The sequence below is a fragment of the Enoplosus armatus genome, chromosome 23 (assembly GCF_043641665.1).
Source record: "Enoplosus armatus isolate fEnoArm2 chromosome 23, fEnoArm2.hap1, whole genome shotgun sequence".
Lineage (NCBI taxonomy): Eukaryota > Metazoa > Chordata > Actinopteri > Centrarchiformes > Enoplosidae > Enoplosus > Enoplosus armatus.
This window is the reverse complement of record NC_092202.1, coordinates 4,186,771-4,214,653: the sequence shown is the minus strand read 5'-3', so window position 1 is coordinate 4,214,653 and position 27,883 is coordinate 4,186,771. Positions and strand designations below refer to the sequence as shown.

At 43.1% G+C, this 27,883-nt stretch overlaps 1 protein-coding gene across 1 annotated transcript; it reads left to right on the top strand.

Moving 5' to 3' along the window:
- Positions 1-457: 457 nt before the first annotated feature.
- Positions 458-27,883, top strand: arhgef40 (Rho guanine nucleotide exchange factor (GEF) 40). The gene is made up of 27 exons (XM_070930190.1): positions 458-466; positions 871-960; positions 1,844-1,951; positions 4,967-5,252; positions 5,803-6,964; positions 7,251-7,489; positions 7,588-7,776; positions 8,165-8,279; positions 8,998-9,091; positions 9,218-9,304; positions 10,200-10,316; positions 11,031-11,129; positions 11,236-11,387; positions 12,450-12,588; positions 12,986-13,105; positions 14,515-14,706; positions 14,804-15,319; positions 16,411-16,787; positions 17,258-17,507; positions 18,021-18,110; positions 19,826-20,032; positions 21,822-22,001; positions 22,255-22,435; positions 23,374-23,484; positions 25,410-25,519; positions 27,608-27,651; positions 27,863-27,883. The coding sequence occupies exons 1-26, from the start codon at positions 458-460 to the stop codon at positions 27,632-27,634; spliced, it is 5,247 nt and encodes a 1,748-aa protein (XP_070786291.1). The 3' UTR covers positions 27,635-27,651; positions 27,863-27,883.

Below are 27,883 nucleotides of genomic sequence, written 5' to 3'. Positions count from 1 at the left end.
TACACAAAAACAAACCCAAAAAATAATTCTCAAACACTGTTGAACCGAGGTCTTCTTCCATAAACCCACGCACCGTCAACAGCTCATTCCCTCCTGGCCCCTCTCTCGCTAGCCGCTCTTTTCTTTTTCCGTACACTCTGTTCTCCCATTCTGGGTTTTCTCCCGTGGCTATCCATCCCCTCGGTTGTTGCAGTTATTCAGCACAACATGCCATGTGTTGAAGAGAATCCCGATGTAATTGTTGTCAGATGACATTCGGAGAGTCGGGTGGAGGTGAAACAAAGAAAGTTGGGTTAAAAAAAAAGAGGAGATGAGAAAAAAAAAAGAGGACAGGGAGGGGGGATGAAACTGAGGAAAAGAGTGAGAGAAGCAGATGGGATGTTTGAGAGGAAATGTGAAGGGAGGGAAAGAGAAAGAGAGAAGCTGGAAAAGAGAGAGAAAAAAGTTGCAGGTCGCCATGCCAACAGTAGGAAAATAAACACTGTATGTGTTGCGTGCTCTGCTCTGTCACCCTCCACCTCACAGGACGGCCCAGTGTTATGATGCGCGTGTGAATGCGCATGCAACTGAGCGTGCATGTGTGTGTGTGTTTGTAATTATTAGGGAGTTAACATGTTGCTGTGGTCTGACTCTTTTGTTCTGGGGGTTCTTACATTTTCTGGGCCTTGGAGGAAATGTTTGACACTCCCCAGACCACTCAACAGGAAGTTGAAAGTCGAATATGTGTGTATATTTGTCTCTGTGTGTGTGTGTGTGTGTGTGTCAGCAAAAAGCGAGACAACCCGGCTGTTAAACACAAACACAGACATTAGAGTTGACTCAGTGTCCGGTTAAGCATTAACCCTTTCTTACCATCTTTGTCTCTCTCAGGGTTCGGAGGCAATGGAGGATTGTGTGCAGGGGGCGCTCTCATCCCTTTATCCTCCTTTTGAGAGCACAGCACCACCCCTCCTCTCCCAGGTAGATCTCACAAGCATGCACACACACCTTTATTCCAGTCCACATCTTTACAGCAATAAACAGGGGAATATAAATAATGCAGATTCAATTAAATGATAAGACGATTTTGTGGGGTTGTGAGTGTGCAGGGAAGGCGATGTTAAGTGCAGATAACGTGGCTTTCCCCTGATATAAACTGCAGCTAGAAGCCAACACAAACAAAATCCAGCCAGCTGGTCAATTATAGCCAAACCCTCTTCCTCCAACCGGGAGCTTAAGATGTTGTTACCAAAAACTGCACACTATTTCTGCTTTTAAGTCATAACATTTATTTAAGAAAGAGCAGTCAGCTGGGCAAAACTGTTCAATATCTTACAGGTGCATTGTGGGAACATTTTGTAGTGTAGTGTCTCTGTTTCCCCTAAAACCAGTGGACTAAGGGGCCTTTGAGCCAAGGCTTTGGGCCCTTCTACGTTAGCGTTTATGGGAATTTAGTAATTGGTTTGTTCCAAGTTGCCATGTAGGATCAAATCAAATTTATTTGTTGCTATGGAGAAAGCTGCTTGGTAAAATAATATGGATAAAATGAAGCAGCCTTGGTGATTTTTTTTTTTGTTTTAATATCTGATTACATGCTGTCTGGTTGGAGGAAATTCTTCCACTCTTGAGTAAATGAAACCCTTTCAAAATCCATTGGATACGCTCAAAAATGCATGGCGGTCTAGCTGAAACAAGGGCTGCTCTTAGTTCATGAGAAGCTGATATTCTGAAGAAGAAATGTTTTCCCCAGACAGTGACATATATAGAATTGGGCATTTTGTTTTTGTGCATCTAATCATGTAATCCACTGTATAAGACCACTTTCACTCAAGTGTTCCTACCCCGTTTTTGCATATTTGCACAGGTCTTTTCAGTCCTGGAGTCGACCTATCAACACGACAGTCTTCGCTACCTCCTGGACTACTTCGTTCCTGCCAAGCACCTCCTGCACAAACTCCAGCAGCACGCCTGCGTGAGTTCCAAATTTCAAACACTGTGTATGAGAACACACACGTTGCTGCATAATCAGAAGCAGAATCAGCTGTCAAATGCAAAAAGTATAGTGTGAGAAATCTGTCAACTGTTTTGATTGCTTTGGTCATTGTTACGTGTGTGTAGTGAAAGAGCTGTTTTTAATTCTTTGGGGAAACCAGTCCAAGTCAAGTCCAAAGTCTCAAGTCTCGAGTCAAGTCTCAAGACCTAAAGAGGGTGTCTGAGCGAGCTTACAAGTATTTTGGGGCAAGTTCAAATAGATAGATACTGTATATAGATAGAAAGTCTCAAGTCCTTAAGGACGAGCCCAAGTCAAGGCTTCACTTGTTTCTAAGTCCAAGTCAATGGAAACAAGTCCAAGCGAAGTTTCAGGTCTCAGCAATGAAAGTCTCCAGTCAAGTCTCCAAGACCTAAAGGGCAGGTCCAAGTGCGACTTTAAGTTTTTTGGGGAAAGAGTCAATCCTAAGTCAAGTCTCAAGTCTCAAAACGACTCAAATCTCAAGTCGTAAGGGACAAGTCCAAATTACATCATAATTCTTCGTAAGGCTTTACTTGTTTTCAAGTCTTTTGGGGAAGTCAAGATTCAAGTCAAGTAAGTCTCAAGTCAAGTCTCAAGTCAGTCGAAACAAGTCTTAAGTTCGGACGGACAAGTTCAAACCAAGTCACAAGTCTTTGTAAGGCTTGTGAGACTTGTTTTTAAGTATTTTGGTGCAACTCCAAAGTCAAGTCAAAAGTTCTAAATGACAAGTTCACGTCAAGTTGATTTCAATTATTGTTAAAGCAAGTCTCAAGTTGAGCCTCAAGTCTATCAAGACAAGTCTTAAATCAAGTCTCAATAGTCTCCTCAAGCACAAGTCCAAGAGAAGTCACAAGTCTTCATAAAAGCATTACTATTGGGATCATTTTTAGGAATTTAGCAAAACGTGTCAGATCAAGTCTTTAGGCATTCAAATCTCAAGTAAGTTAAGACTCACAGCAGTCAAGTCCATGTCAATCTCAAGTCCTCATTTCTGTTCCCTGAATCTAAGTGTCAAATCTTAAGTCTGGTATCACTGATGACATGGAGACCAGTGTGGCACAAGTTAAAAGCATTTATAATTTCACGCATGTGTGACCCTATGCCAGTTGCTAACTACACTGTGGAGGGTCGAGTCTGCTCTAAAACTCTAGCTGGTCGGTAAAATTAGTGAAAGTGGCTGGTGAAATTTGAGATTTACCAGCCGCTGTGACCCGCAGACAAAAGAGGTGGTTTCCTGCCTTGGAAGCTCCACTGAATGGACAGAGATGAATGAAATACAGTGAACTGAAGGATAAATAAGAGAGTTCTGGTTGTAATTTTTAGACTCCGACATACACAAAGCAAAAGCATGCAACTTCCACTTTCTGCCTCACACACACACCCACACACAAAACAAGACAAACAAATGAGATGCAAGATGTATGTAACTCAAAGCTCTGAGGTTTATATTGAACAGCATTCCTTTTATTTTACTTTCCAACACACACACACACAAAGATAAACAACACGCTCTGTTTAGCACAAGCTGGGAGGCTAAGAACTGTCTCATATTTCCCTTTACAGTTTCCCTAGACTTACACACACACACACACATGCACAGGCATTGTGAGCAAACTATGTTTTCATTGTAGCTGAGTGGAGCTGCCTGGGACGGGAGTTAGACTGTGAGTCATGACAATAATTCCTTCCATATGTGAGTGTGTTACTGCTGTGAGAGAAAGAGAGAGTGAGTAACGGAGAAGTGGTGGGAGTCGCGGGAGAGAATGAACATGGCTTTCATTCACCGTGCTTGCATGTGCTCGTGCGTGCGTTTTTGCGAAAAAAGGAGAAGATGCCGGAGGTTGCAGACTATAGTAGACTGATTGAGGAATTTTTGAGAAATGGTAGGTGTGGAAGAGGAAGCAAACACTGGGGTACATTGAGGGAGAAGTGGGAGGAGGGAGGAGGACCAGAGGACACAGAGAGTTACAGAACGTGGACTGACTCAAAACAGACAAACTTTTTAAGTCACTTTTCAATGCTTATATCCACCCTGACAGATATCAGACTTTTGCTTGCCCCTAAACTTTGGGACAGCAAGAGAACAGGCAAGAAAGGAGACAGGAGATGAAATTGGGAAGGGAAGAAATTGAATAAGGCACGGAGAGGTAGAAAAAGGGAGATGGGGGAAGAGGTCGAGTAAGGAATATAATTTGATCATCACGTCTTGTGAGTCTGGAGAGCACGGAGGGGGGAGGGAGCGGCACTGTGTCAGTCGATTAGACGTGACTGGGAACAGCAGAGCGAGGTTCTGGATGAGTTTTTATACCTCAGATTGCGAGAGGGGGGATATAGATCTGACACAGGATTGATTAAGGTGGGAATAGCATTCGGAATAAGGTTCTTTCTAAACAGATCATTTGAGTGATAGTGCAGGATAACACTAGGGGCCTTCTGTCCTAAATTCAGAGTTCGCAAGTAAATGCTTGGTTGTGGGATTTTCTATATTTAGACCCATGTTGTTTAGTTAGATTTTCTTACAGAGCTACTTGATGTGTTTTCCACTTATTGAACAGTGGCATGTTTTAACAGTGGCTTGTTGTTGTGAAGAGCTGGTCATCTGCATGTTTCTGTCTGACTCACACTGACTCTCTGCAGCTATCCAGAGACTTCTCACTGTGTCATGCCAGCTAAGCGGTTTTGCACTTTAGAAAACACTGTGTGAGTCACATGTCTGACATTTGTATGTGGCACTGGCTTTTGGCCAGTGGAGCTAGTGAATACTGTTGACTGGGGTGGTATCAGTTCTAGAAATTTAACTCACAGAATAACTAAGCCAAACACAATCATGCAGGCAGGCTTTTCTTTTTCTTTTCTAAAGGAAAGTGAGTGTACTACCCAACCTAAAGAGGTACAGAGAGAAGACTTGACACACACAATTTAATTTAATTCAGATGAAGGTTTAACACTCTCTTCTTCTTCTTCTTGTCATTCCAGTCTCAGTACCTGGGCTGCTTGTTCCTTCACTCCGGCTGGCCTCTGTGTCTAGGTGAGAAAGTGGTCGTACAGCTGTCCACCCTGGACTGGAGGCTCCTGCGCAGTAATGACTTCTATCTGCAGGTGGTGCCCTTCTCTACACGCTGCCCCCGTCTGGCCCTAAAATGTCTGGCCCCTGGGGGGCGCACCGTTCAGGAAGTCTTGGTACCTGAGTCGCAGCACCCCCTTGTGTTCACCACTGAGTGGCTGCACAGCGTCAACAAAGAACGGGGCCACAAGAGAGAAGGTAAAGAAAGGATGCCCTATATTGGCGTTTACATTTTGTTCTTGTTCTAAACATGACAAAGCATGGATGATGATTACTAGCCAAGCCACCAGGGTGAAAGTTATTCCATGTCAAGTTCTTATTATAAATTCTTACTGTTATTCTGTATCTCAGGTTAAGAGTCTCTGAGGTTTGTCCTAGGATTTAAGCCAAAATTAGGTTCGTAATCAGGCTTTTAAAGTGAAAATTAACATTTAGCTTTGCCAGTAAGTAATGATTGTGAAGAAGACTACAGGGAAAACAGTGGAAGTGAAACAGATGTGTGCCTGAAGAGGCAAGTTTATGACCAAGGGATGGCATGTGGAAGGGCGGCAAGTGAAGGGAGAGATATATGGTTGTCAGCAGGCGGTGGGCGGTGAGAAGAACCTAACAGTGCTACAGAAAGGCAGCAAAAGTTAAAACATTTGTTTTCCACGTTTTTTAAGTTGGAGGACCCTTTTTTTACCTAATGTTTACCCTCAATAAACATATGAACTTGACATAAACTTAGTCCTCTCTCATCTTTGCACAGTTGGAGGAGGACTTGACACCTGCCTGATCAGTACATGTGATGGTGTGGTTCGTCTTCCTTGGAAGGAAGTAGTCTACCCAAAATTCATCCACGACCCTTCTGAGGAGCTGGGCCTTATGTCCAACCACGAGGGCCCCGTATCCAACCGCCTGCCCAGTGAGGGGGGCAGCAGCCTCGGGGGCTGGGGTGGCTCATCCTCTGGAGAACTGGACTCCTGGTCTTGGGATGAGGAGGAAGATGATGGTTTACCACCCAACGGCGTGGACTCTGAGCCTGCGCTTCCCCGGCGAAGGCGCAGTGAAGATGGGCTCGGGAGGACAGTGAGGCACCCTCAGCTGGACGGGGACTATGTGGAGCTGTTGGAACCCAGAGTGGGTCCTGATGGAGGGGTTGACACAAGGCAGAGGTACCTGGAAATGCATGGAATTTGTAAGACCAAGACTTTGCCTCTGTGCAGGAGAGGTAAAGCCATCAAACTCCGGAAGGGGAAAGCTTGGGGATATGGGAGACTGGAAGGGTCAGGAAGCTTTCGAGCTGTGTTTGGAGCCAAAAGAGACGTAGTAACCCCAAAAGGAGACATTTTACCACCTCGGCCTCCACCAGGAGTCACTGACCCTGGCAGAGGGAGACGGTCTTACTCTTCTTCTGTCCACGACTCTGATGAAGGAGATAAAACAAGCAGGGACTCTGAGGGCCTGGATCGACACCGGCTTTATTTTGATGGCCCATTCAAAGAGAGGAGGCCTGGCGTGGGCAAGGAGAGAGATAGCAACGGCCTCACGCAACCATGCAGAGACGACCACAGAGGTAAAGACTCAGAGAGTGGGGACAGTCTGGTCACAAATGAAATCCATGACATTACGAACCACAAAGTCGGACATGGTATAGAGGGCCACTCGGATCACGGATCTCATTCAGACTCCGTTTTCGAGGATACAGATAAACCGCTGAGCGGAGACAGTGATGCCACCACCCCAACATCAGACGCACCAGAGAGACCATTCACTGGACTCTTAGAAAGTGGAGAGATTTCCGATATTGGATCTAAAATAAAGAGTTCCTCTAATCCAAAGGTGACAGAAGAAAGGGATGAAGGAAAGACAGAGGACAGAGTGTGTCCTAGAGGAAAAGAAGTTAAAACCGCAGGATTCAGAGCGCCAAGGTACATATTCATTTGTAATGGGATGCTGCATTTCTTCTTATTTGTTTTCATTTTCACACTTCCATATGAAAGTACAGATCAGTAACACTTTGCTGCAAACTCTGCGCACAAGGTACAAGTTGTCTGAACTTACACACATATAGGCCTGAAGCCAGTGGTACAAAAGACACCTTCTAAACACATTCTAAATAACATTATCATTATTAAACAACATAATCTCTACAGTGATACCAATTATTAACTTCCTGTTGTACCTCATTAGTACCTTCCTGTGCTTTGTCTTTAGGAGGAAAAGGAAGGGAAAGGGGGCCAAAGGGAGGGCCAGGTCTGGTGGTCGTGCACACCAGAAGGGATCAAAACAGCAGGGTAAAGCTGCTCAACCAAGTTCCACCACCTGCTCTGCTTTGCCAAAGCTGCCAATTACAGAGGAGAACCAATCGGAGCAAAGAGAGCAGGCAGACGAACCTGATGGAGTGCTACCTTCAACTAATGACGGGGCAGAGGACACAAGGAAAAGCAGTGCAGGTCTGTAGACAATTGATTGTTAATGCATAAAGATTCGATTCTAAAAGTCGTAAAATATCCTATAGAATATTTTCTATAACGTTTGTATCTCTCAACAGACACAGAGGCTGAATCTTTGCCTGTCTGCAATGGCCAATCAGGCACAGCCTTATTTAACCACTCTAATGAGGAGGCAGGGTCAGGAGAGACATGTCCTGACCAACTAAATGGTCTTGCATCCAAAGAGCCTCCCCAGCTGAGGGAACTGGACACAGAGCTTCTCCAGTCAGGAAAGCTAAAGTTGACAGGCAAGTTTCTTTCAGGCCTACTATATTCTTGTTATGCTAGTTAGCAGCCAGCAATGCAAACATGAACTGCTAATAGCTAATTTGTGCATGGGTTTTCATGGTGCAGATTTGTCAAATTGTAAACAAATACACGTTAAAAAACAGAGCTCAAGGTATAGCCCACAGCTAACTCGCTAACTTTATGGCAACATTTTACTTCCTGCTTGCATCGCTCAAAGCATTATGGGAAATGTAGCTCCAAAACTTCGAACATGATTATCCTAAGCAGAAGTGGATGACACTGACAAGCTTACAGTAGAAACCAACGCAGCAGACTGATTGTAGTCTCAGCATGTTAGAACTTTTTCCCGGCCGTCCCACTCAATGCTTTGCCTGATGCCGACCACAGGTACAGTGGACAGGCTGGGACGTGCTCTGGTTGTCACGGAGACAGATGCATCAGAGGAGAGTTTCTGTGAGGAGGAGATGGCCCGGGTCCTGGCCTGCTACCACAGAATCACTCGGTAAGGCTGTATCCAGAGATACATTTCAGTGGTTTAGTTTGTTTCAGACATCCCTGTACTATAAGTTTCAAGACAGCAACAGGGAATTAAAGTTTGATAATTTCGCAGAACTTAAAGTACATATTATCCCCTTTCATACCATAAAATATTGTCCTGTTGTGTCTGAAACCTCCGCTCTTGCTTTGCTTTTACACTCAAAAAACCTGTCTGTACAATCTACGATCAGCTTGTTCTGTCATTTCTTACTTGTTATACCGCTCATTTACAAACCTGTTCAGCCAAGAGTGCTTCATAATTATATATGACTTGACTTGCTTTTCGCTGACTTTGCCAAATGCAGCAAAAGGTGGGGCAAAGAAAACACAGCATGTGCCAGAAAGCAGAGAAAACCATAACAAAATGATTCAAAGTCTAATTTAACATCTTTGAGCTTGCTAGTTTACCCGGCACAAGCACCACTCGTCTGTTGCTCAGAGCAAGTCTGAACTTAAGTTCCACAACAGGTTTGGGAAGAAATTATATGAAGTTTAATGTTTATAAAACATAGATGACCCCTTAACTGTCCTCTATAAAGGACTATAATTGGTTTAAATTAGTAGGCATCATTCTTTTTCATTTTTTTAATTGGAGGTGTCTCATTTTAGAATAAAACCCTTCTTTTCTAATGTCTGCTCCTGTTTTAACCCTACATGCACTTCTCTCCATCCATCCCCATCAGGCCCACTGCCAAAGAAAAGGGTCTCACCGTGTTAATGGACAGCAGACGCTCTCCACCCTCCACTCTCAGCCTCTCTGCACTTAAATTGTTCCAGGTGAGACAGAAAGAAAAAAAGTGATTTAGCTAAATGTGCTAAATGTTTGCTTGTGTGCTCTAATTTGCCTGCAGATGTGATGAAGAAGCTCATGTACACGCATTTACGTGTGTGTGTGTGTTCCAGGTGCTGGTTCCTGGCGGCCTTGGATCTGTTCTGGTTTTGGTGGAAGAGCAACAGGAGTCCATTTCTCATAGCCTGGAAGGAGCAGAGGTGACCTCATGCAAATCACATGTTTACAATTTATGATCCAGCACACACACACACACACACACACACACACAGCATAGCATAGTTTCATTGCCTTTTAGTTCAGTTTTTGTTTACAAGTCGTGATGTTAAAACACAGGTAGAACACCCACATGGAACTTATAAAAACATGCCAAAACCACAATGATAAAGTATGTGGGAACACATTAGCAAAAACTGAAAGTTCCTGCTTTGAAATGCAAAACGTTCAAGAGGAAATAACATTTCATACGCCACGCTTTGTTTCTGTTCCTTGCTAAAATTTGATGAATGTCAGATGCTCTTAGCTGGAGCGCACACTCACTTTGTGCTTGAATCTAAATGAACTTTATTTCCATACATTAGGCACGTCTAGAGTTTGCAAATAACTCCCATTTTACCGGTAATTCAGCTCATTGCTTTGCATTGATCAGCAGAGATCTTTCTTTCACACGCGCATGAGAAATGTTTTCTTGCCATGTGGTTTGTATTTTCAGTAATCGTTGCGTGTTAAAGGGAAATCCCGCCCAAACGTTGTTAACACTATTAGAAAAAGAACAGCTGTTGGAGCTGCACCACACATTCCTCTGTCCATTTTGTTGTGTGGTAGTAATTGGTTTATTTATTTTTGCTGATGAATTAACATGCAACTGTAAAAGGTGAACATGTTTTTCCTTTTTTTTTTTTTTTTTTATGCGTCCGGTCCTCAGAATCAAGAAGGGAGAGTATTTGTCTGTCGCAAAATATTTTCAGCTTTGTTAAGTCTATATTAAATAAGAAAATAAGACTTTCTATGCTCAAGTCTGCAGCATGATGTCCTCGTATTTTTTCTAATTTTTAAAAAAGAAATCCCTTTCTTATGCTTTCTTGTTCTGTCCAGATCCACACGGTGCGAGGAACCGGGGTCCTTCAGCAATATGTAGACAAGCAACAGCTGCCCAAAGAGATGGACGGGGACTTCACCCACTGTCACTCAGACTGGCTGGTCTTCAGACTAGTGAGTGTCTGGTTGAATAAAATAAAAAGATCTCCTCTTAATTCTTTTCCTAAATGTGTACATACTCAATAGTCAGCTCCATAATCAGCTGAGGCGGCTGGATTTACTGACGTGAGCATGCGTTAAGAGCGGTCTTGATGATATTGACCAGGAAATTAAGATTGACATTCACATTTATTTAATTTGCGTGAGTTACATTTAGGTCATAGACATGGATAGAGTAGCTTTCAATCTACAATATCATAGGTGGGGACTTGTACCAGTGTCAATCTTCGGTTCTAGTAGAGTAGGTTAACTTGTTTTCTTAGAGTAAACAAGTAGGTTTAAATATTATTACAACAAGTGAGGGAGTTGAGTGGGAGAAATGCAAAGTTTGGAGAGGAGAAAGGACGGATAAGAGGATGTTGGCTGGAAAGAGCGCTTGTGCTGTGGTGGCTGATGATTTCAAAGATTTGTGATGATCTGGGTGTGGAGGATAAATCAAGGAATAAAGGTCAAGGACTCTTAATGGCTTTTTCCCCAGACAGTTAATGTTGCTTTATCCAAACAGATGAAAACATCGTCCTGTCCTCTGCACTTTCTCTGACCTCTCTCATGGAAGAAAGAAGGGGTTTCATGCAATTTAAGTTCTGTTTGTGTTTTGAGTTAATTTGATGGACTAATTAAAATGCTACTCTCCAGCATTAAAATGCTTTTTTCCTATTTTTTCTTCAGAGTCTGGAGAGTCTGACCGAGCGTTGCGAGAGCGCCCTCTCACTCTTAGGAGAAGCACTGCAGTCTATGGACACTGAGCCAATGCCAGACAACATCAAGGTAGAGAAGTCTAAGATTTCAGAAGCCAGGTACAAATCTCACTGTGCGTAGTTTGATGACTGTCCACAGAAACATTAATAATCACATTGTTCTGTTTCTTTGTCAGACGGTTCCTCTGAGCATCGACAAACACAGACAGCTCATGGTGAGCGTCCTGGCCGACCAACGTCTAACTGAGCTACAGCAAAGGGGCGGGGCCTGGCTCGCAGGACTGACCAATAGTGCGTCTGGACTGGCACAGAAGTCACCAGACTGCAGGTACAGGAAGCCTCATTTTTATACTTTATTGCCATATTTATTTTTCCCCCCATCTTGCTTTTGATACAAAGCCTGTGGTTTGTTGCTGGGAATCAACTTGCTCAAATCCACAAATAGGACCAAACATAACATTATTGCCACTAACATCACACAGAAGTTTGGTTACTGTAAAACCTTACATACAGCATGACGCTGAAAATGACCAGAGTCAGTGAATGTATTTCCAAACAAGGAATTGATCAGTATTGTGAAAAGATGTGAAAGAAACTGGATAATAATATTCAGTATATGGACTATTATATTAAAAGTCAGATTTCTACATTAATTACATACAGTAGCAATGTGTGCGTCTGCATGCAGTTGGATGATAATAGGCTTCTTCTTGATGATGCTAATGAGTCTGCATACAGCTGGAATGTACATCAGACACAGGCCTATTGAAGTAGGGCTATTTTAAATATAAAGGAATCATGACAACGAGCACAACAATTCTAATTGGGCAAATACTCAGACATGCAGAAACCACCTTACACAAGCAGCTTGGTCCCAAAGGGGCAGAAAAAAAGGGATCTGCATGTCCTTTTTACTTCCCAGTTCCTGTGTTTGATTGAGGGATTTTTTTTGACAAGATGAGTTATAGGTTAAAAATACTCCTCGTTGTGAAAACAAGGTTGTTTGTTTGTTTTCAGACAAAAAAATGAAAACCAGCTGGAGGGAAAAAAAAAAAAAACAGGAATGTGAACTTAACAACAAACGGAGGACGGAGCGATGCAGCTTGTTTGTTTGTGCCTGACTACAGCTTAAAGATGATCTAAAGACTGTCGTATTTGTAGCTGCGCTTCTTATCCAGTAATGAGTTTTGGCTCAGTCTCTACAAGAATGAGGCCAAATACAAGTATAGGCTGATTGCTGACTTGATTACAGTCGGTCTGCGAGGATTTTTGTTTTTCATAATTACATCATTTCTACCAGCCAAAATGTGATTTTTGGCTATGACAAGTTCTCCCTGCCATTACAATTTTGAAAAAGAGGCCTGGTTATTTTTGACGTTTGTCCCCTCAGGGCTGCTCTTGCTGCGACCTCTAAACTCTATGACAGCGTGGATGACGCCCTCCATCGGCTCGTCCGAGTGTCCAACCAGAGGGGTCGCGACCTGGAGGCTCTGGGACGACTAGCCGGGCTCGTGGACAAACTGGAAAAGGTGTGTGTGAGGGAGGAATAAGATGGGTGTGGTTTTACTCTCCTTTCACAAAGCCGGCAGACTGTTATCTTTCCTTTGCTGAAGCTCATGAACAAACTCCCCACTGTTCCTAACAGGGATTGGATAGAAACTCCCTCATTTTCTGGTGTTTAGTGATTGCCATATGTTTTCTCTAAAATATGCTTCTTCTCACTCAGCTCCCCTCTCTTGCTTGCACACAACAAGACAGATACTACAGTGTACAATGTAATACAGTATACTGGATTAAAAAAAAATCATTCTGCTTTTCTGTGGGGTTTCATTCCCTCAGCTCTGTCTTTGTCCCCCATGTACAGTGAATATCTTGTCTGTGTCCTCTTCTCACCCCACCTCCCTCTCTGTCTGTCTTATACCCCAGTGTGATAAGGAGATTGAGCAAGTCCAGTCACAGCTGGAAGACTACAAGGACCCTCCTCTGTCCCTCAGCAGACTCTCGCTCAAACAGCAGAAATTCAAGACATTCAAAGAAACAGCCAATGTGAGTGTTCAACACTTTAACTTTTCTACAGCGTAGAATTATCATAATACACATAAAAGGAAATGTTCATTGTACTTGTCTCACAATCACCACACGAATCTTAAGATTAAAGCCGCTATGCGCAGGATTTAAAGATGCCTTACTTTGGCGCCATTCAGTGGTAGTATCAAGAATGACATGCAGAAACATAGACTGCACTAATTCACTATGATTATCGCATTTTTATACAAACAAAAGCCATCACAATGACATAAAATCACCTACACGTCGTGGTATTAAAGCTACACTGTGTAGCATTTGAAAGAAGAATAAAAATATTTACTACTTACTAATGAAAAATTAAATTCATAAGCAGTAAAAGGCAGTGTTGTTCAGTTCAAGCGGTCAGGGGTTTTGCTGCTACAGCCTTGCTTGGTCTGGTATGACCAGTAGCTTATCGTGGCTAATGTTAGCTAATACAAACACATTTTGATATAACGGATACTACTGAGTCAGTTTGCTGACTCTCTTGCGCTACTGTTGCACATTTTAGCTTTTAGCATTATCCAGCCATTTTCACTTGTGGCCAAAATGGCCGCTGTTTAGCAGATGTTACATAGGGTGGCTTTAAAATGTTGTTTTTTTTTATGTCAGAGATAGATTTTCTTGCATGCTTAGCTGTCCTTAAAGCTTACCTAAAGTGAATTGTTAATAGAAAGCCAAAACCCTGACGCCACCTCCGTGCTAGCTGCTGTTCTGCTAACATTTTAACTATAATCTCTGTCCAAAATACAATGATGGTGTTTGGTTAGCTGCAGCTGCTCAACTGGCCAAATTCAGTCCTGCAAGTGACGTTTAAGCCACAAAGGTCTTGGGCTTGTGAGAATTGTTAAAGGCCAATAAAACTGGAAACTAAGTAAACAACAATATTATATGTGGATTGCACAACATACTGATGAGCAAGGTTATGTTGTAGGGCTCTATTTGACTATGTGATTTTGAGTTTTCTCCCCTCTGGAACATAACCCTGAAGTTTTGGTTTCACTTCGTCTCTCTTTATGGAGGCGCTCTAATGTCCTCCACTAAAACAATATGACTGTCTAACTCAAGGATTATGAATCCTATTAGCTCTGCAAACCCCTAAGCTACACTTGTTACTCTGAATTACCCACTGAAAGACTTGAGGAGTCAATAACTTAAACATTTAAATGTAAACAGATGTGTTTGGGGGCACTTTGCTGTTCAGTGGCATATTTGTGTCATTCTCGTGCACACAAGCTAATGTAGACATTTTGTCGGGTTATTCCCGGCAGAGGCTGTTACCATTATAACATTCAAGATTTCCCAAGTGTGTCTTGTCAAGGATACAGTAGACGCTTCAGGATTTTTCCAGGCAAAGCCTTCACAGTGGATCTTCCTGTATCCTTTAGGAGCTGCACAGTGAGACTCTGTCAGTGCTCAGTGATTTGGAGGGCTGGTGCGAGCTGGACTGGGCGGGCCTGAGCAACGTCCAGATCCGACTTCCTCCAGTCAGGGAGAAGCTGAGAGACATGTCCCACTGTCTGTCTGACTGCTGGACCACCCTGGATAACACACAGAGGCTGCTGTCCACACTGACTGAGGTAACGCAGCACAGGAAGTTATGATCACACTTTAATGGTTTCAAATCTTCCTCAAGGCAAATAACAGTCATCTTTTCTTTCCCCGTCTCCTGTGCAGGCCACCCAGTGGTGCGATGCAGTCTCCTCCACCTCCTCCTCCCTGTCTTCCTCTTCTTCCACCTGCCCTCTCGCCTCCCTGCCTCCGATCCCCCCGTCCCGTTTCCAGGATGCCCGTTCCTTAGCCATAGAGCTGGGCGGCGGGGCGCTCCTGGATCTCTGGACCCAGACAGTAGAGCGTTACCAGCGGACCGTGGCGCAGGTTAAACCCCGCTTCCTCCAGTCCGACAGATCCCAGAATCAGGGCCAGGGGAAGCCAAAGACGCCCTCCGCCAGCAGCCTGTGGGACCTGATGGGTTCTGAGGGAGAGGGCGACTGGGGACTGGGAGCCGGGGGAGGCGATGGGGGGCTTCAGTCCTGGGGATCCCTTGCATCGTTGTTCAGACCGCAGACCTGCTCCACACTGAAGATAGGAGAGGAGAAAGGGAATAAGAAAGAGGGAGCAGGGGGAGGAGGTGGAGGAGGAGCTGGAGGAGGGAAGTTCCTGCAGAACCTTCTGAATCCTGCAAAGAAGAGTGTGAGTTGATTTTGTATTTAATATTTCATATCTGTCTTATTTACTACAATATTAGTACCACAATACTACTATTCTTTTCTATTTTATTCTGCAGTTGTTTTCTTTTTCTTTTTTGAATTAGAAAACATGCCCCTCAGCAAAATAAATAATCCTATTTGCAATAGGGCGCATACTACAATGCTTTTGGGCCGTAGCTGCCAAAAGACAGCATTTCATGTTGTTTTGAATTTGACTAGTTTAATTTAAAAACCTACATGTTTGCTGACTTTTCTAGATTTTAAACCCCCATGGGACTACTAAAGAAATTCTCTCACAGTGTTTACACAAGACTTCATTTGGACATTGGCTTACAGGTCAACTTGTCTTTTGATGGGAGGGACAACAAAATCATCTGTTGTTTGCCGAAAGACATAAAAAACCTTCATTTTGCCATTTGTAGCAGCCCACGCTCAAATGTCCTCGCTCATGTATCTGCATTACCACACAACAATTACAAGGAAGGAAGGTGGCAAAATGCTCATTATGATGGTATATTTATTTCAAATGTGTTTCTGCAAGTTGAGTTTCACAATGTGCTGAAATAAACTGAATCCACTGTCCACAAAATAATGATCTCTACTGTGAGACGAAATGTGTCAACCGTGCTATTGCTATTCCTTCATCAGAAGATCATCATTAAAACTGCTGTTATCTTTATTTTTATATCAACAATGCATCAAATGATTTCTTGTATGTGAGCTGGGTTGCTTGTGATGACTAACGCACAGAGAATAATCACCCGACTCTGCAGTTCCCCTCAACTCTGAGGAGCCTTTTAGTGTCTTTAACCTCATTGTTTTGATTTTCCGGCTCTTAACAGTTTTGGTTCAGACTCACCGCTCCCATCAGCGTTGTTTTCAGTACAAAAACGCTCTGATAAACCCACTGTAGTGCTACCAGCCCAGCACCAAACAGCAGACAGATAAAGGTAGCGATTAGCTGGTGAAGATGCCAAAAGAATAATAAATGAGTGGAGGTTTAACAGGTTTTGGTTTAATGTTAATCTGTTTATTGCTAATGTCATGTTTATAATCCTGTTTCTCACCTTACAGCCCACAGACGCCCCGCTGCCTTCCAAGCCCCCCAGGAAGCGTCACCCAAGCTTTGACCTCCAGGCTCTTCTGGCTCCCCGCAGAGGCACGGCCACCCCAAAACCCGAGTCCCCGGTGGGCGGGCCGAGCCGTAACTCCCCCATGTCCTGGCTGGGGAGACGGGCGTTAGCTGACCCAGTTATTACCACTAGCATGGCTGCAGCCATCCCTGGATGGGGCACAGGAGGAGGAGGAGGAGGAGGAGGGGTGTTAATTCGAGGTGTTGAGGTGAGCAGCAAGGAGGTGGTGGACCACACGGGGTCGCCCCGGCAACACGTGCTGCTAGGGAGGACTGAGAGGGAGACGGGGACAGACAGGGCGGGTTCAACTGCACAGAGGTGTGTTGGTGTCATTTTCGCTTCTTTTCCCTGTTTTTCATTTTTATAAAATGTCCTCCTTGTGTGTATTTTTCTGTGTGGAAACAATAAGTGTGAGAAGGTCTGAGTTAGCCGAGAGCTCCAAAACAAGACCAACAGTATAAATTACATTTACGACAGGCCGGGCTGAGATGAAAGGGGGAAGTGATTCATCCGTTTGGGGATGATTTAAGTACAACTGAAGTCTGTTTCAGAGCGATTTTATCAGTCAGCGTGCAATCTCAGATCATTTTATCATTACTAACTGTTTGATCTCTGTCCAGTACTTACTGTTATCTTCACTCCCACTTCCTCTTCCCCCCCACTTCTCCTCTTTCTCCCACGTTTGTTTCTCTTTTGCAAATGTACTCATCCATTTCCTTGCTCTCCTCTATCATCTCCTTGCCCCCCCCCCCCCCCCTCCTCCCCTCTTCCCCCCGCCCGTCCTGCAGTAAGCTGTACCTGCTCTGGTGTAGGATGCTGAGTTCAGAGAGGCAGTATGTGGCTGTCCTGAAGGGGGTAGAAGAGACATACCTCCCCTTGCTGGAGCTCTCAGACACCCCGGCCTCCATCAGGGGGAAGGCCGACACCCTCTTCCCCAACTGGGCCAGCCTCAGCACCTTCCACTCGCGGAGCCTTCTCCCAGCCATGGAGGGCGCTCTTGTGCAGAGCTTGTTGCAACAGGACTGCTTCAGCAAATATGTAAGTTCAGGAACACAGGTTCATTTTTTATCTACTGGCACCGAAACTACAACAATGAAACCCACAAATGTACATTTTCCTTGAAAAGACTGATCTGTAGTTTGACTGGAAATCCCCCGCGTCCTCATTGTACTTGATCGAAGACATCTTTCGTGTAGAAATCTAATCTAATAAAGATTTAATTGTTCATTTACTTCTGGCGCTGGAAAACATTTGTTCACATTTGTTTGGAAACACTAAGATAAAGACGTGTTTCACTTTTGTGGTACATAAATCTGTGATAGGTCAGTTTATCAGTAACAGTTTTATATCACAATATGGCAGATTTTGTCTTTAAATGTACCAGAATTTATCCAAATAAAAGCTCAGGTAAGTTTATTCATGTAGCTTTTTAAAAGCAGTAGTTATGATTAGTTTTAAATGACCAAGCATTTGTTTGATTGATCAGATTAAAGGCAATAAAAACACACACAAAACATCAACATGCCCTACCTTTCTCTTTCTCACACACAGCGGGAGCAGTTTCTGCAGTATTCCCACTACATCAGGACTAAACCAGAGCTGGACTCTCCGCTGGTCACACAGGCTGCCGACTTCTTTAAGGTAAGATTCATCACGTCGCTGCTGTCTGATTAAAACCCTGAATCTCTACAACATCAACTAGTTGTGCTCACAGAGATCTCATGAGTCTCCCTGCTCTTCTACCGTCAGCTCATTTCAGTCAACATCATTTCATTTAAAGAAAAGCCGTTTACCCACTGATGATCACACATTACTGAATCTATACACATAAAAAAAGGGTGTCGGGGTGTCATATAATTCTCATTTGGTTTGGTTTTCCTTTCAGAAAATCTGTTAAATCACAATGTGAGGACGCCATTACGAGTCATTTTGGAGCACATCACAAGCACAAACCAATTAAAGTTGTTTTATTCAACAGTGGCTGCAATTAAAAATGAGCTGTATACAGTAAAGCTAATTACATGTTTAATGTACACTAGAAAAGCCAATTAAAGGCGGATTATAGAGAAAGTAATTTGAGCTCGCAAGCTACAATTAACTAAAACTAATACATCGACAGCATCGTGAGATTACTGAGAGGACTTTACATGGAGAGATCACAGCGCTTAAGATCTCTGAGGCTACATTCAAGTTGTGAAGTGCTTCATAAAAGGAGCATTGCGGAGAAACCACCACCAGGAGGCGGTGCGAGTTCATGCCACATCCTGCAGCAGCTTTAAAAAAACAGCTTGAACACATTGTGGATTATGTGCTGCGGGAGGGTTTATGGTTGTCGCGATGGTGAAACGGGCGATCAAGGCTGAATGATGATGGGGATCGTTTTGGGGACGGCGGTGATGATCGTTATGGCGATGAAAGAGAGGAACGGCACATGTGGCTACTTTCACGTGGTTGCTGTGATTAGTGGAAACCCAGAAGGAGAATATGTGATTTCACACAGAAAGAAACAGATTAAAATGTCATTATGTTTGCTCTCTGTGTTTGTATTTTTCGACCAATAATGATAAAAATCAAGCTTGGCTTCTTCAAGTTCTTCAAGATATACAAAGAAACAATAACTAAAAAACAATAATTGTCCTGATTAAACAAATCAAGTGGTAATTGTAGCTCTTCAACAAACATAGATTAATTAAACCAATTAAATTAAACCTAAATTTCATGTAATATAAATCAGTCTCTCTGAAGACTAGTGAGGACCACAATCAGCTTAACCCCCCAAAAAAAGTGTATTTAATTATCTGTAAATCTTCACAAAATACTGTATTTTTCAGTTAAGACAGGTGTTGTTATGGATGTTGTTCAACACTGACATATAAAAAAAAAAGTCACCCACATTAGAATTTGAAGCACAAAACACGAGCTGGTCTCCGATATCTGATATAACTGATCAGTTTCAAGTATATGTGTTGAACGTCTACATGAAACAAGGCAAAATGAATAAATTGTAAATAGTGGCGGTTGGTGTGTTTCTCTTTGTGTGAACAGCACTTTGGTCAGTTTAAGCTGCGTTTTAATGTGCTCTACTAATAAACTTCTTTACGGGGAAAAAGCAAACTTCTTGATTAGTGAACATAGATTGTACACTAGCTTCAGGTTTCACTGTGGGATCATTTTAATTTGTTGAACACGCTGTTTCTTGTATTATATAATAAAAAGTGAATAAACTGGATTCATCAGGAGGTTTTGCTTTAACTTTAAGTCTGATTGTGACGTTGAGCCGCCAATCAGAGACAACCAGGTCTTAAGTTTTCTTTTTACGCAACCCCCCCTTCTTCTTTCCCCCCACTCTCCCGCAGTCCAAACTCCCCCCAGCCTCCCCCCTTTCCCCTCTGTCCTTCCCTCACTGTCTTCAGGCTCCCACTCAGAGACTGGAGCAGTACTGCGAGGCCCTGGAGGAGCTGGGAGGGATAAACCCTGCCTCCGACTCCGCCCTCTCCATCCTGAGACACGCCCAGCGGCACGGCGAGGACCTCAGGGCCAGTGACCTCATCGTCGGATGTCCGGTGAGAATGCCTGTCCCAGTTTATGACTCTGCAACTGTCTGAAAGTCCCACTTTCTTTTCTTAGAGGGAAAGAAACGAAGCCATCTTGATGAAGTCAGGCGGCTGCAAGAGATGGAATAGTTTTATTGAAAAAACAAGGGAATTTATTAGTGTTTATTTTGAATATAATAAAGTACAAACTACTTTAAAAATATACTTCACAGGAATCTTTTGGACCAGAAGCTCATTTACATTTTCTCCTATTTTTTCCACTCCTGGAAGATTTTATGAGTTTCTTGTGAACTCCAATGATCAACATATCCTTGAATTAGCGAACACGATGACGTTTGAGTGTGTGCATGATATGAAAATCTTAACTTAAAACAATGAAAGTGTCCTTAATCTTGCTCAGACCACAGATAGAGGAAAGTACTGCAGTTATTATGGACGTAAAAAAAAAACAGCTTTATCATAAAGTCAGAAAACACCACATCCACTTGCCCCATATTGTGCTACTCTGACACAGCAGTATCATTCAGAGCTAGTCGTGACAAATGACTCCACACACACACACACACACACACACACACACACACACACACACACACACACACACACACACACACACACTATCCTCTCCTCCCCCTTTCAAGCGATGGGAATGATTATGGCAGCACAAACACTCCCATTGAGCTACTTCAAATCGCGCTGCAAAAGCTCTCCAAGTAAAATGACCGTAAGTGCAGGTGTGTGTGTGTGTGTGAGTGTGGGTGTGGATGTGGGCGTTCATAAAGTGTGTGAAGCATCACTTATATCATGACCCACGTATCTCTAGAGGTTTAAAAATAAAACTTCTGTGTGACAGGTTGCTGGTAAATGATCTGTTCTTATCTGTTCCTATTGGCAGAGCAGTTAAGCAGTTACGCTTGAGAAAACCTGTTGTATTGTTTATGTCCCCCCCCCCCCCCCGTTTCCTGTTCATTTGTGTCTTTGTAAGTCTAGTTTTGAGTCTTTAAGGAGCATTACGTAAGATTTGACTTTTATCAACCTCTCTCTGCCTCTGGTAGGAGTTGCAACAACATCACAACGTCTCTTAACCCTGTAACTGACGTGAACAATCAGACCTTTTTTTACAAAAGACGTGAGTCAGCTGGCCAATTAGAGCACAGATCCAACAGAAAGAAAGCATCCTTGTGAAGAGGGAATTCAGTATGTCACCATGCAAGGCACTGTAATAATGACACTGCTTTGTCCTTTTCTTTGTTCTCTTGAGAAAAAGGCTTTTCAGTCTTTTTAGCTGAAATGTCCTCCAACTCCAAATCGGAAATTTGGAGTAGGTGAAGGAGGGAAGGTTTGAGATTGTGCTCCACCTCAGAGAGCAGGCCAGAAAAGCGTTTAAAGCTCCTGTCAGGTAATAAAGGTGTCAATTACCTCATGAAGACTTCCAGATTCAAGTAGTATTCGTTTTTGTGCGACGGAGCATCAACATTTGTACTTTCTATCATTTTAAAATCAAAGATTATTTCACTTGTTTCCGAAGCCATTTGTTTTAAGAATCCAGTATAGTAATCTGCCTTTTTGCAGTATTTTATTCACTGTTTCAAGACAATTAAATGAAACTAGGTGGGAAAAAAGTGATATATTTCAACCCAGTGGCAAAGAAGACATGATTTCTAACTCAATTCAAGGCTAAATGGCCTCTTAAATAGAAATTAAGATGGTATCTTTTGCAGATAAAGGCCCTGGGCCGGGGCCTCAGGCCAGGATAAGTGAATCCTAACGTGTGTGTGTACGTTATGTGTGATTTCAGATCCCCGTGGCGGAGCGCGGCGAGCTGGTGCGGCAGGGCGAGCTGACGGTGTGCGGGGGAGCTCGGAGGAAGCGGGCAGGCGTGAGGAACGTTTTCCTCTACCAGCACGTCGTCATCTTCACCAAACAGAAGAGCCCCGGCCCGGGACGCATCGCCTACAGCTACAAACACAGCATCAAGGTACAGAGACCGCCCCCCCCCACATACACTGTCTGTATTTTCACACTCACATAATCTTTTTCTTCAGTTTTCATTATCTCTCTCTCCTGAGCGCTCTGTGTTTGAAGAGTTTTGAGGGAAATCCACTTTTCGCGTTGATTAAATTGAAAGCAAACTAAGACAAACTGAGTCTGAGGTGCTTACGTTTCTCGGCTGAAGACACCGAGGACAGGACTCCATCTCTTGACTTTTCCACTTTCTTTTCTCCCTGCAGACGGGTGAGATGGGTCTGACTCAGAGCGTGGGCGAGGAGGGAGTGAAGTTTGAGGTTTGGGTCCGGCAGGCTCCTCGAATCAGAGACTGCATCACGCTGCAAGGGAAGGACAGGGAGGACAGGGTGGCCTGGACTCACGACATTGCCCATCTGCTGTGGACACATGCCATCAACAACACAGGTAGACGTCTGACCTTTGACCCCAGAGGCCTCAACTTAAGACTCCCTTATGACACTTTTAGAAATCCCTCAGCAACTTGGCTCCTGGTGTTCAGATAGTAAAGGGAAAGCGTGCCGAACTTTGGGAGTACTACAAGGCTAGCAGTCTTCCAGGCTAACACACCTGATTCTTTCAAGTTGCATTGTGGGTAATGTAGGCACCAGGTTTTGACAAGGGAAAAGAATGCACAGAATCGAAAAATATGAGTATTGTCACTCACCTTGTCAAAACACCTTGAACACGTGGCCAGTCCACTGCAGAGTTAAAAGGGCCACTTTCCCATTTTTCATCCTGAATCTGAACATCGTTTCGTGGATAAGACATCTGAAATTACTGCCCAAAACTTTGTGCAAGGGGTTATTTCCGTCAGCGGTTTAGCTGTGGAAGTCGGCCTAGGTCAAAGACAAATCTGGTTCCTCTCTGTGTAACTTTATCTGCGATGATGATTGCCTTTCGTGTGAGTAGAGAACACATACAAACATATCAGCACCGGTCCAGTCTGCTTTCCAAGCACAAGGAACCGCTGGCTATCACATGTCATATCCACCTCCTTGTGTCCATAAAAGCGTGCGTCTCTGGATCGCTTCCTGTAGTTGGTTCAGATTACAGTATCACACTGGATACGATGCACTGCAGCTGGCATAAAAAAAGGGACTGACACATTTTAGACACGTCTACTTACATTGTTCCCGTGTACCCAAACAAAAGGTATTTTCCCAGATAGACTGAGTTCTTCCCTTACCCTGTTACATCTGTCTTACTCCCTTAAAGAAATAAATCAACATTCAGTCATTATACTGCAATGTGCTTTATATAAGAACATCTTGCCAAAGTTGCAGTTGCGTACATTAAGTGGTTTCTGTATAAAATTGTGTTGTTTTCTTATGATTTTCTCCCAGAGTTGTGTCTGAAGGAGTCCCTCTGCATGGGAATTTCCAGTAAGCTGCTGCTGGACGCGACAGGAACTCAAGGCTCAGAACTGGACTCCATCTACAGCCTCAACGACAGAGGTAGGCTCAAAGGGAACAAGAAGCACTGTGCTCTTAGGGAAGTTGCACGTATTTGCATCAAAGATTTTAATTAGTGTTTTGGGGGTTTTTTTTAATGGGAAAGGTTTTTCCCCAATTTCAATTTATGTCCTTTGACCTGAAACTGAACTGACAGGTAGATCACTGTCATTAAAATCTGAACACTTTGTTTTATAGAGAATGTGATCATGAACCGTTTTTCAGTTCAAACTGTGGCTTCAGGAAGTCGCTCAGTTTAAAGTGACCAGATTGGATTACTGAAATGTTCAAATTTGCTTTCCGAGCTGAGAGCGATGTTGGCCATGAGATTACAGGCGGGAAACAAAACGGGTCCTGGGTGTATCTCCCCATGTGACAAGGTAATAATGTGGTACATGTTTTTTTTTTCTTCTCAATCCCGTGCCCCCGGGCTACTCTATGAATTTTTGATATTTGTCTCACACTGAGAAAGTTTGAGGAGCTGTGATGTGCCTGCAGAGAATATGTAGCGCAGTCAAAGAGTTTGACTGTGGAAACACATTTTTACTGGTGCCGTGATCAAATCCCATCACAACCTTCAGTCCCATGTCTCCCATAAACTGTGACTTTGTCTTCCCCATACTGTATCCATAAACGATGAATATTAAAGGAAGCATCCATCCCAGGATACTGCTGCACTGTTTTGCGGCTTTATCTTGCATTTCCTGTATTTCTTTTTCTGTCTGGCTGGTTGATAATTAAAACATTACAGCTTATTGACTTTCATGATAATATCATCTTATCATGTTATCGCTCCATAAATTCCTGTTTAATAACTCTGATCAAGCTGCCATTAAAGTAGCAAAATTGGTTACTGAGTTTGGTCTCATTAAATGCATAACATGGTTCATTGCTTTGAACTTTATTTGATTATTTTATATGTGGTTTTGCCTGTAGCTACTATATAGTCACATGTATCTGATAATCTAAAACTTCAGGGTAAATATCTGTTCAATGTTCAGGCAACGACATGAGTTAAGAGAAATCTGCCAATTCAGTGAAAGTCCATGAAAAAAAACTGCCATCATCATCTTGCTCTTACTATTATATTTAATGCTATCAGCAGCATTAGTGCACTCTCCACTTACACATATAATCAGCAACAGGTTCACAACAGTTCCCCGCTGAATACACTCAGTACAGTCACAACTCCACCTGAAGAATGAGGAAACCACCAACTAAGGTAGAACCGTGAGAGGTAGTTACAGCATGATCTTTGTCACAAAATAACTCCTGGAACACGCATCACAAATTGGTGCTATGTAGTCATATTACAATATCTGAGGGTGGAGTTTCCCCTTAAGAAAAGAGGTCTGGCCACAGGGTTAAAACATGAAAAATTAAAATAAAAACACACAATCTGAAATGTAATCCTTCAGATTCCAGACCCACCATCCAGTCTCCGAAGGCCGCTGTTGCCCTAGAGCCAAAGTGATTTCCCATTCATAGCTCGGTGTAATGCACATACTGCTCACCAGGTGGCTCATTGAGTGCAGCAGCTCAGGATTTCAATGCATGAATTGTCCTCCGGGACAGAACACAGTGTTAGAAATTCATTGAACAGGATGAGAAAAATGCCTTCTCTCTCTGACTCCTCTCTCTTTGTCTCCCTCACACACAGTCTCTCTCCATTTTTTCATTTCAAGAAAACATTGTGATACAATGATTTCTATATTACAGAAGTGCATTCACACAATGCTAATGTAAATGTCAAACAATCCATGCATGCAAATCAAGCCTTAATGCAGGAAGGTATCATTATTTGAACTGCACTACATGGACCAAAAAGATAGCAAAATATATATATTTTAAGTGTGTGTAACACCTGCTAGATTGACTGAATTTTGATGCTATCTGTTAACCTATAACCACCTCTCCCTCTCTCCCAGTCCACAGTAGCTGCTCAGACTCCTCCTCTGTCGGCAGTCAGAAGGAGGGGGGATCCCCGGCGTCGGGGAGGGACCCCAGGAGAAGCTCCGGATCAACAAGTTACTCACAGGTGGGATCACAGTATACCCACATAACACACAATCCAGTGATTCCAAAGTGGGTGAAAAAAATGTATTTGCAGAATTAATCAACACTTCATGGTTAAATACAGATTTGAAATGTGAAGTGGAGGTTAGGGCTTTTTTTTCTTTCACATTTTCACACCACAGGCTCTTTTTCAGTGGCTGAAGGTTCTCAATGAATCTTTTTAAGGGACTCACCTGCATTTATCCAAAAAAAGTCCCTGATAAGAGTTTCTGATGGCCCAGGAACTGTCAGGGTGGAGTTTGCGATGCTGAACATGGTCAAAGACAAGCCTCGAGACTGCTAATGAGTGCAGCATTCTTTCAAACCATGCGCTGGTTGTCACTAGTATCAGTTCAGTCAGCCAACTCACATAGAACGGGTCATTATGTGAATGTAGAATATGTACAGCGTTGATATTTGGCATCATGGCACTGATTTTGTCACTCCACAAACACCAAAATCGGCACGATGCTAACTTAGCTTGTAGCAGACGTAGATTCAGAGCCTACAGGTGGATTCTGGGGTGGAGTTCTGTATGAACAGGAGAAACTACGTCAGCGCCAACAGTAGCGGTAAAAGCATAGCTTTCAGGTGAGAAGTGAGGCAGCAAAAGAGTCAACCAAGAACTGTTGGCTTAAGTAACATACGGCATGTTGCAGTGAGAGCAGTATAACGTGAGTGTGATCGAGCTTGCAGGCTTTGTTTCATTATTAGAACCAGGGACGAAAGAGTGGGCTGATGAGAGCTTTCAACTTTAACATTCAGTCTGTAATGTTGCAGGAGGATACTTGTTGTGATGGTTTGGGGCCGGCCAGGCCTCTATGGAAATAAGTTATTTTAACTTTTTGTGATTTTACTCTGTGTCATGCTTCAGTTCTATGCAGAACACTTTTATATGCAGTTTACAGTTTGTTTCATATTTTTTTTTTTACATTGGGTTAAATCTGTGTGCTCCTGCTTGTGCTTTCGTTTTATGACAGAATAAAACCAAACCAATCCAAACCCTCAAAACACTTCGTCCCTGTGGGTTAGGGGTTAAGACATCGACCATGAACTGCAACATCCCCAGTTCATATCCGGCTGTTCTCCGTCTCACTCTCTTTCTCTCTCTCTATTCAATTCAAAGGGGCTGTATTGGCATGGGAAACGGATGTTTACATTGCCAAAGCAAGTGTGAAATAAAAGCATGTACATAAACAAAAGAATTGTGATCTCTCTCTCTCTCTCTCTCTCATTTCCTTTCATCTCTCTAATGAAGGCATTAAATCACTTAGTGGATCGTCCACCTCTGCAAGTCTGTTTTCAAGAATGTTTGTCTCCGTTCGATAGCGAGGTGACGAGGAATGAGGGGAGAGAAAGTAGGGATGGCATGCAACAAATGTTCCCGGATGGACTCCGTTGCAGTCACGTAGTCGGTGTCTTCGACCCCAGATGCCTGAAATGTGTCTTTTTCTAATCTGTTAGCGGTAATTTGCCTGATCTTCATGCATTGTTATTTTTCTTTTGGGTGAGTGCATTCAGAAGCCCATTTGGGTTTTGCAATTTTTCATGCACTTTTTCTCTGGAAAGGATTTTTGAGTTTTCCTTTGTAGTTTATGCAAAATAGAAAACTGATCTGAAATGTTCCTCAGCTGCTGTGGAATTGCAGCCATCTCTACGTAACTGAGATCCAGCAAAAGCATTTCTATACGTTAGTAACGTGGAGACAGTGAGTGTGCATCTTCTTAACTGCAAGGAAACAGCAGTACCTGCCTGCCATCTCCATGGTTTAAATGAATTTGCTCTGAGTACACACACACACACACACAGATAAACACACACACATGCTCTCAATCTCCTTATCTAGCAAACAGAATATGACAGATTGGCAAACAGACTGCGCTGGGAACAGATTGACAGACAGACGGACACACGCAGCCCAAACAGATAGGGCAAACACACAGACAGCGATATGCACATATTCAACAACAGAGGGAGGATTGCCGCTTGTGCCCACGTACGCGCACGCTTTAGCGCAGAATAAAAAATGTGACTGTTTCTGGTTTTGTCTTTTTTTTTTTCCTTCTCTCAGAATCAGTCTCCCTCTACAGCTGTGTAACTGCCATCTCAATAAGAGTAAGTTACTGTGTTTATTTCTTCTTTTTTTCCCCTCTCTGTTGTTGCTCTCTTTACATCTGTTGCTTATGTCGATGCATCCCTCACTTTCTGATTTTAAATGTTTTACTGATTCCACTGAAAGAATTCACAAATGTATCCTGAAAAAAAAATTTTATATTTCATTTAGTTTTTTTTTGTCTCTTCTTCTCTTCCTGTAACTTTTTTCAAGATCTAATCATCTCTATTCCAC

Excerpts from the sequence above, each read along its gene's own strand:
- arhgef40 (XM_070930190.1), top strand. Across the intron at positions 12,589-12,985 it reads TCGTGGACAAACTGGAAAAG|TGTGATAAGGAGATTGAGCA; the intron begins GTGTGTGTGAGG and ends CTTATACCCCAG. Across the intron at positions 20,033-21,821 it reads ACCTCATCGTCGGATGTCCG|ATCCCCGTGGCGGAGCGCGG; the intron begins GTGAGAATGCCT and ends GTGTGATTTCAG.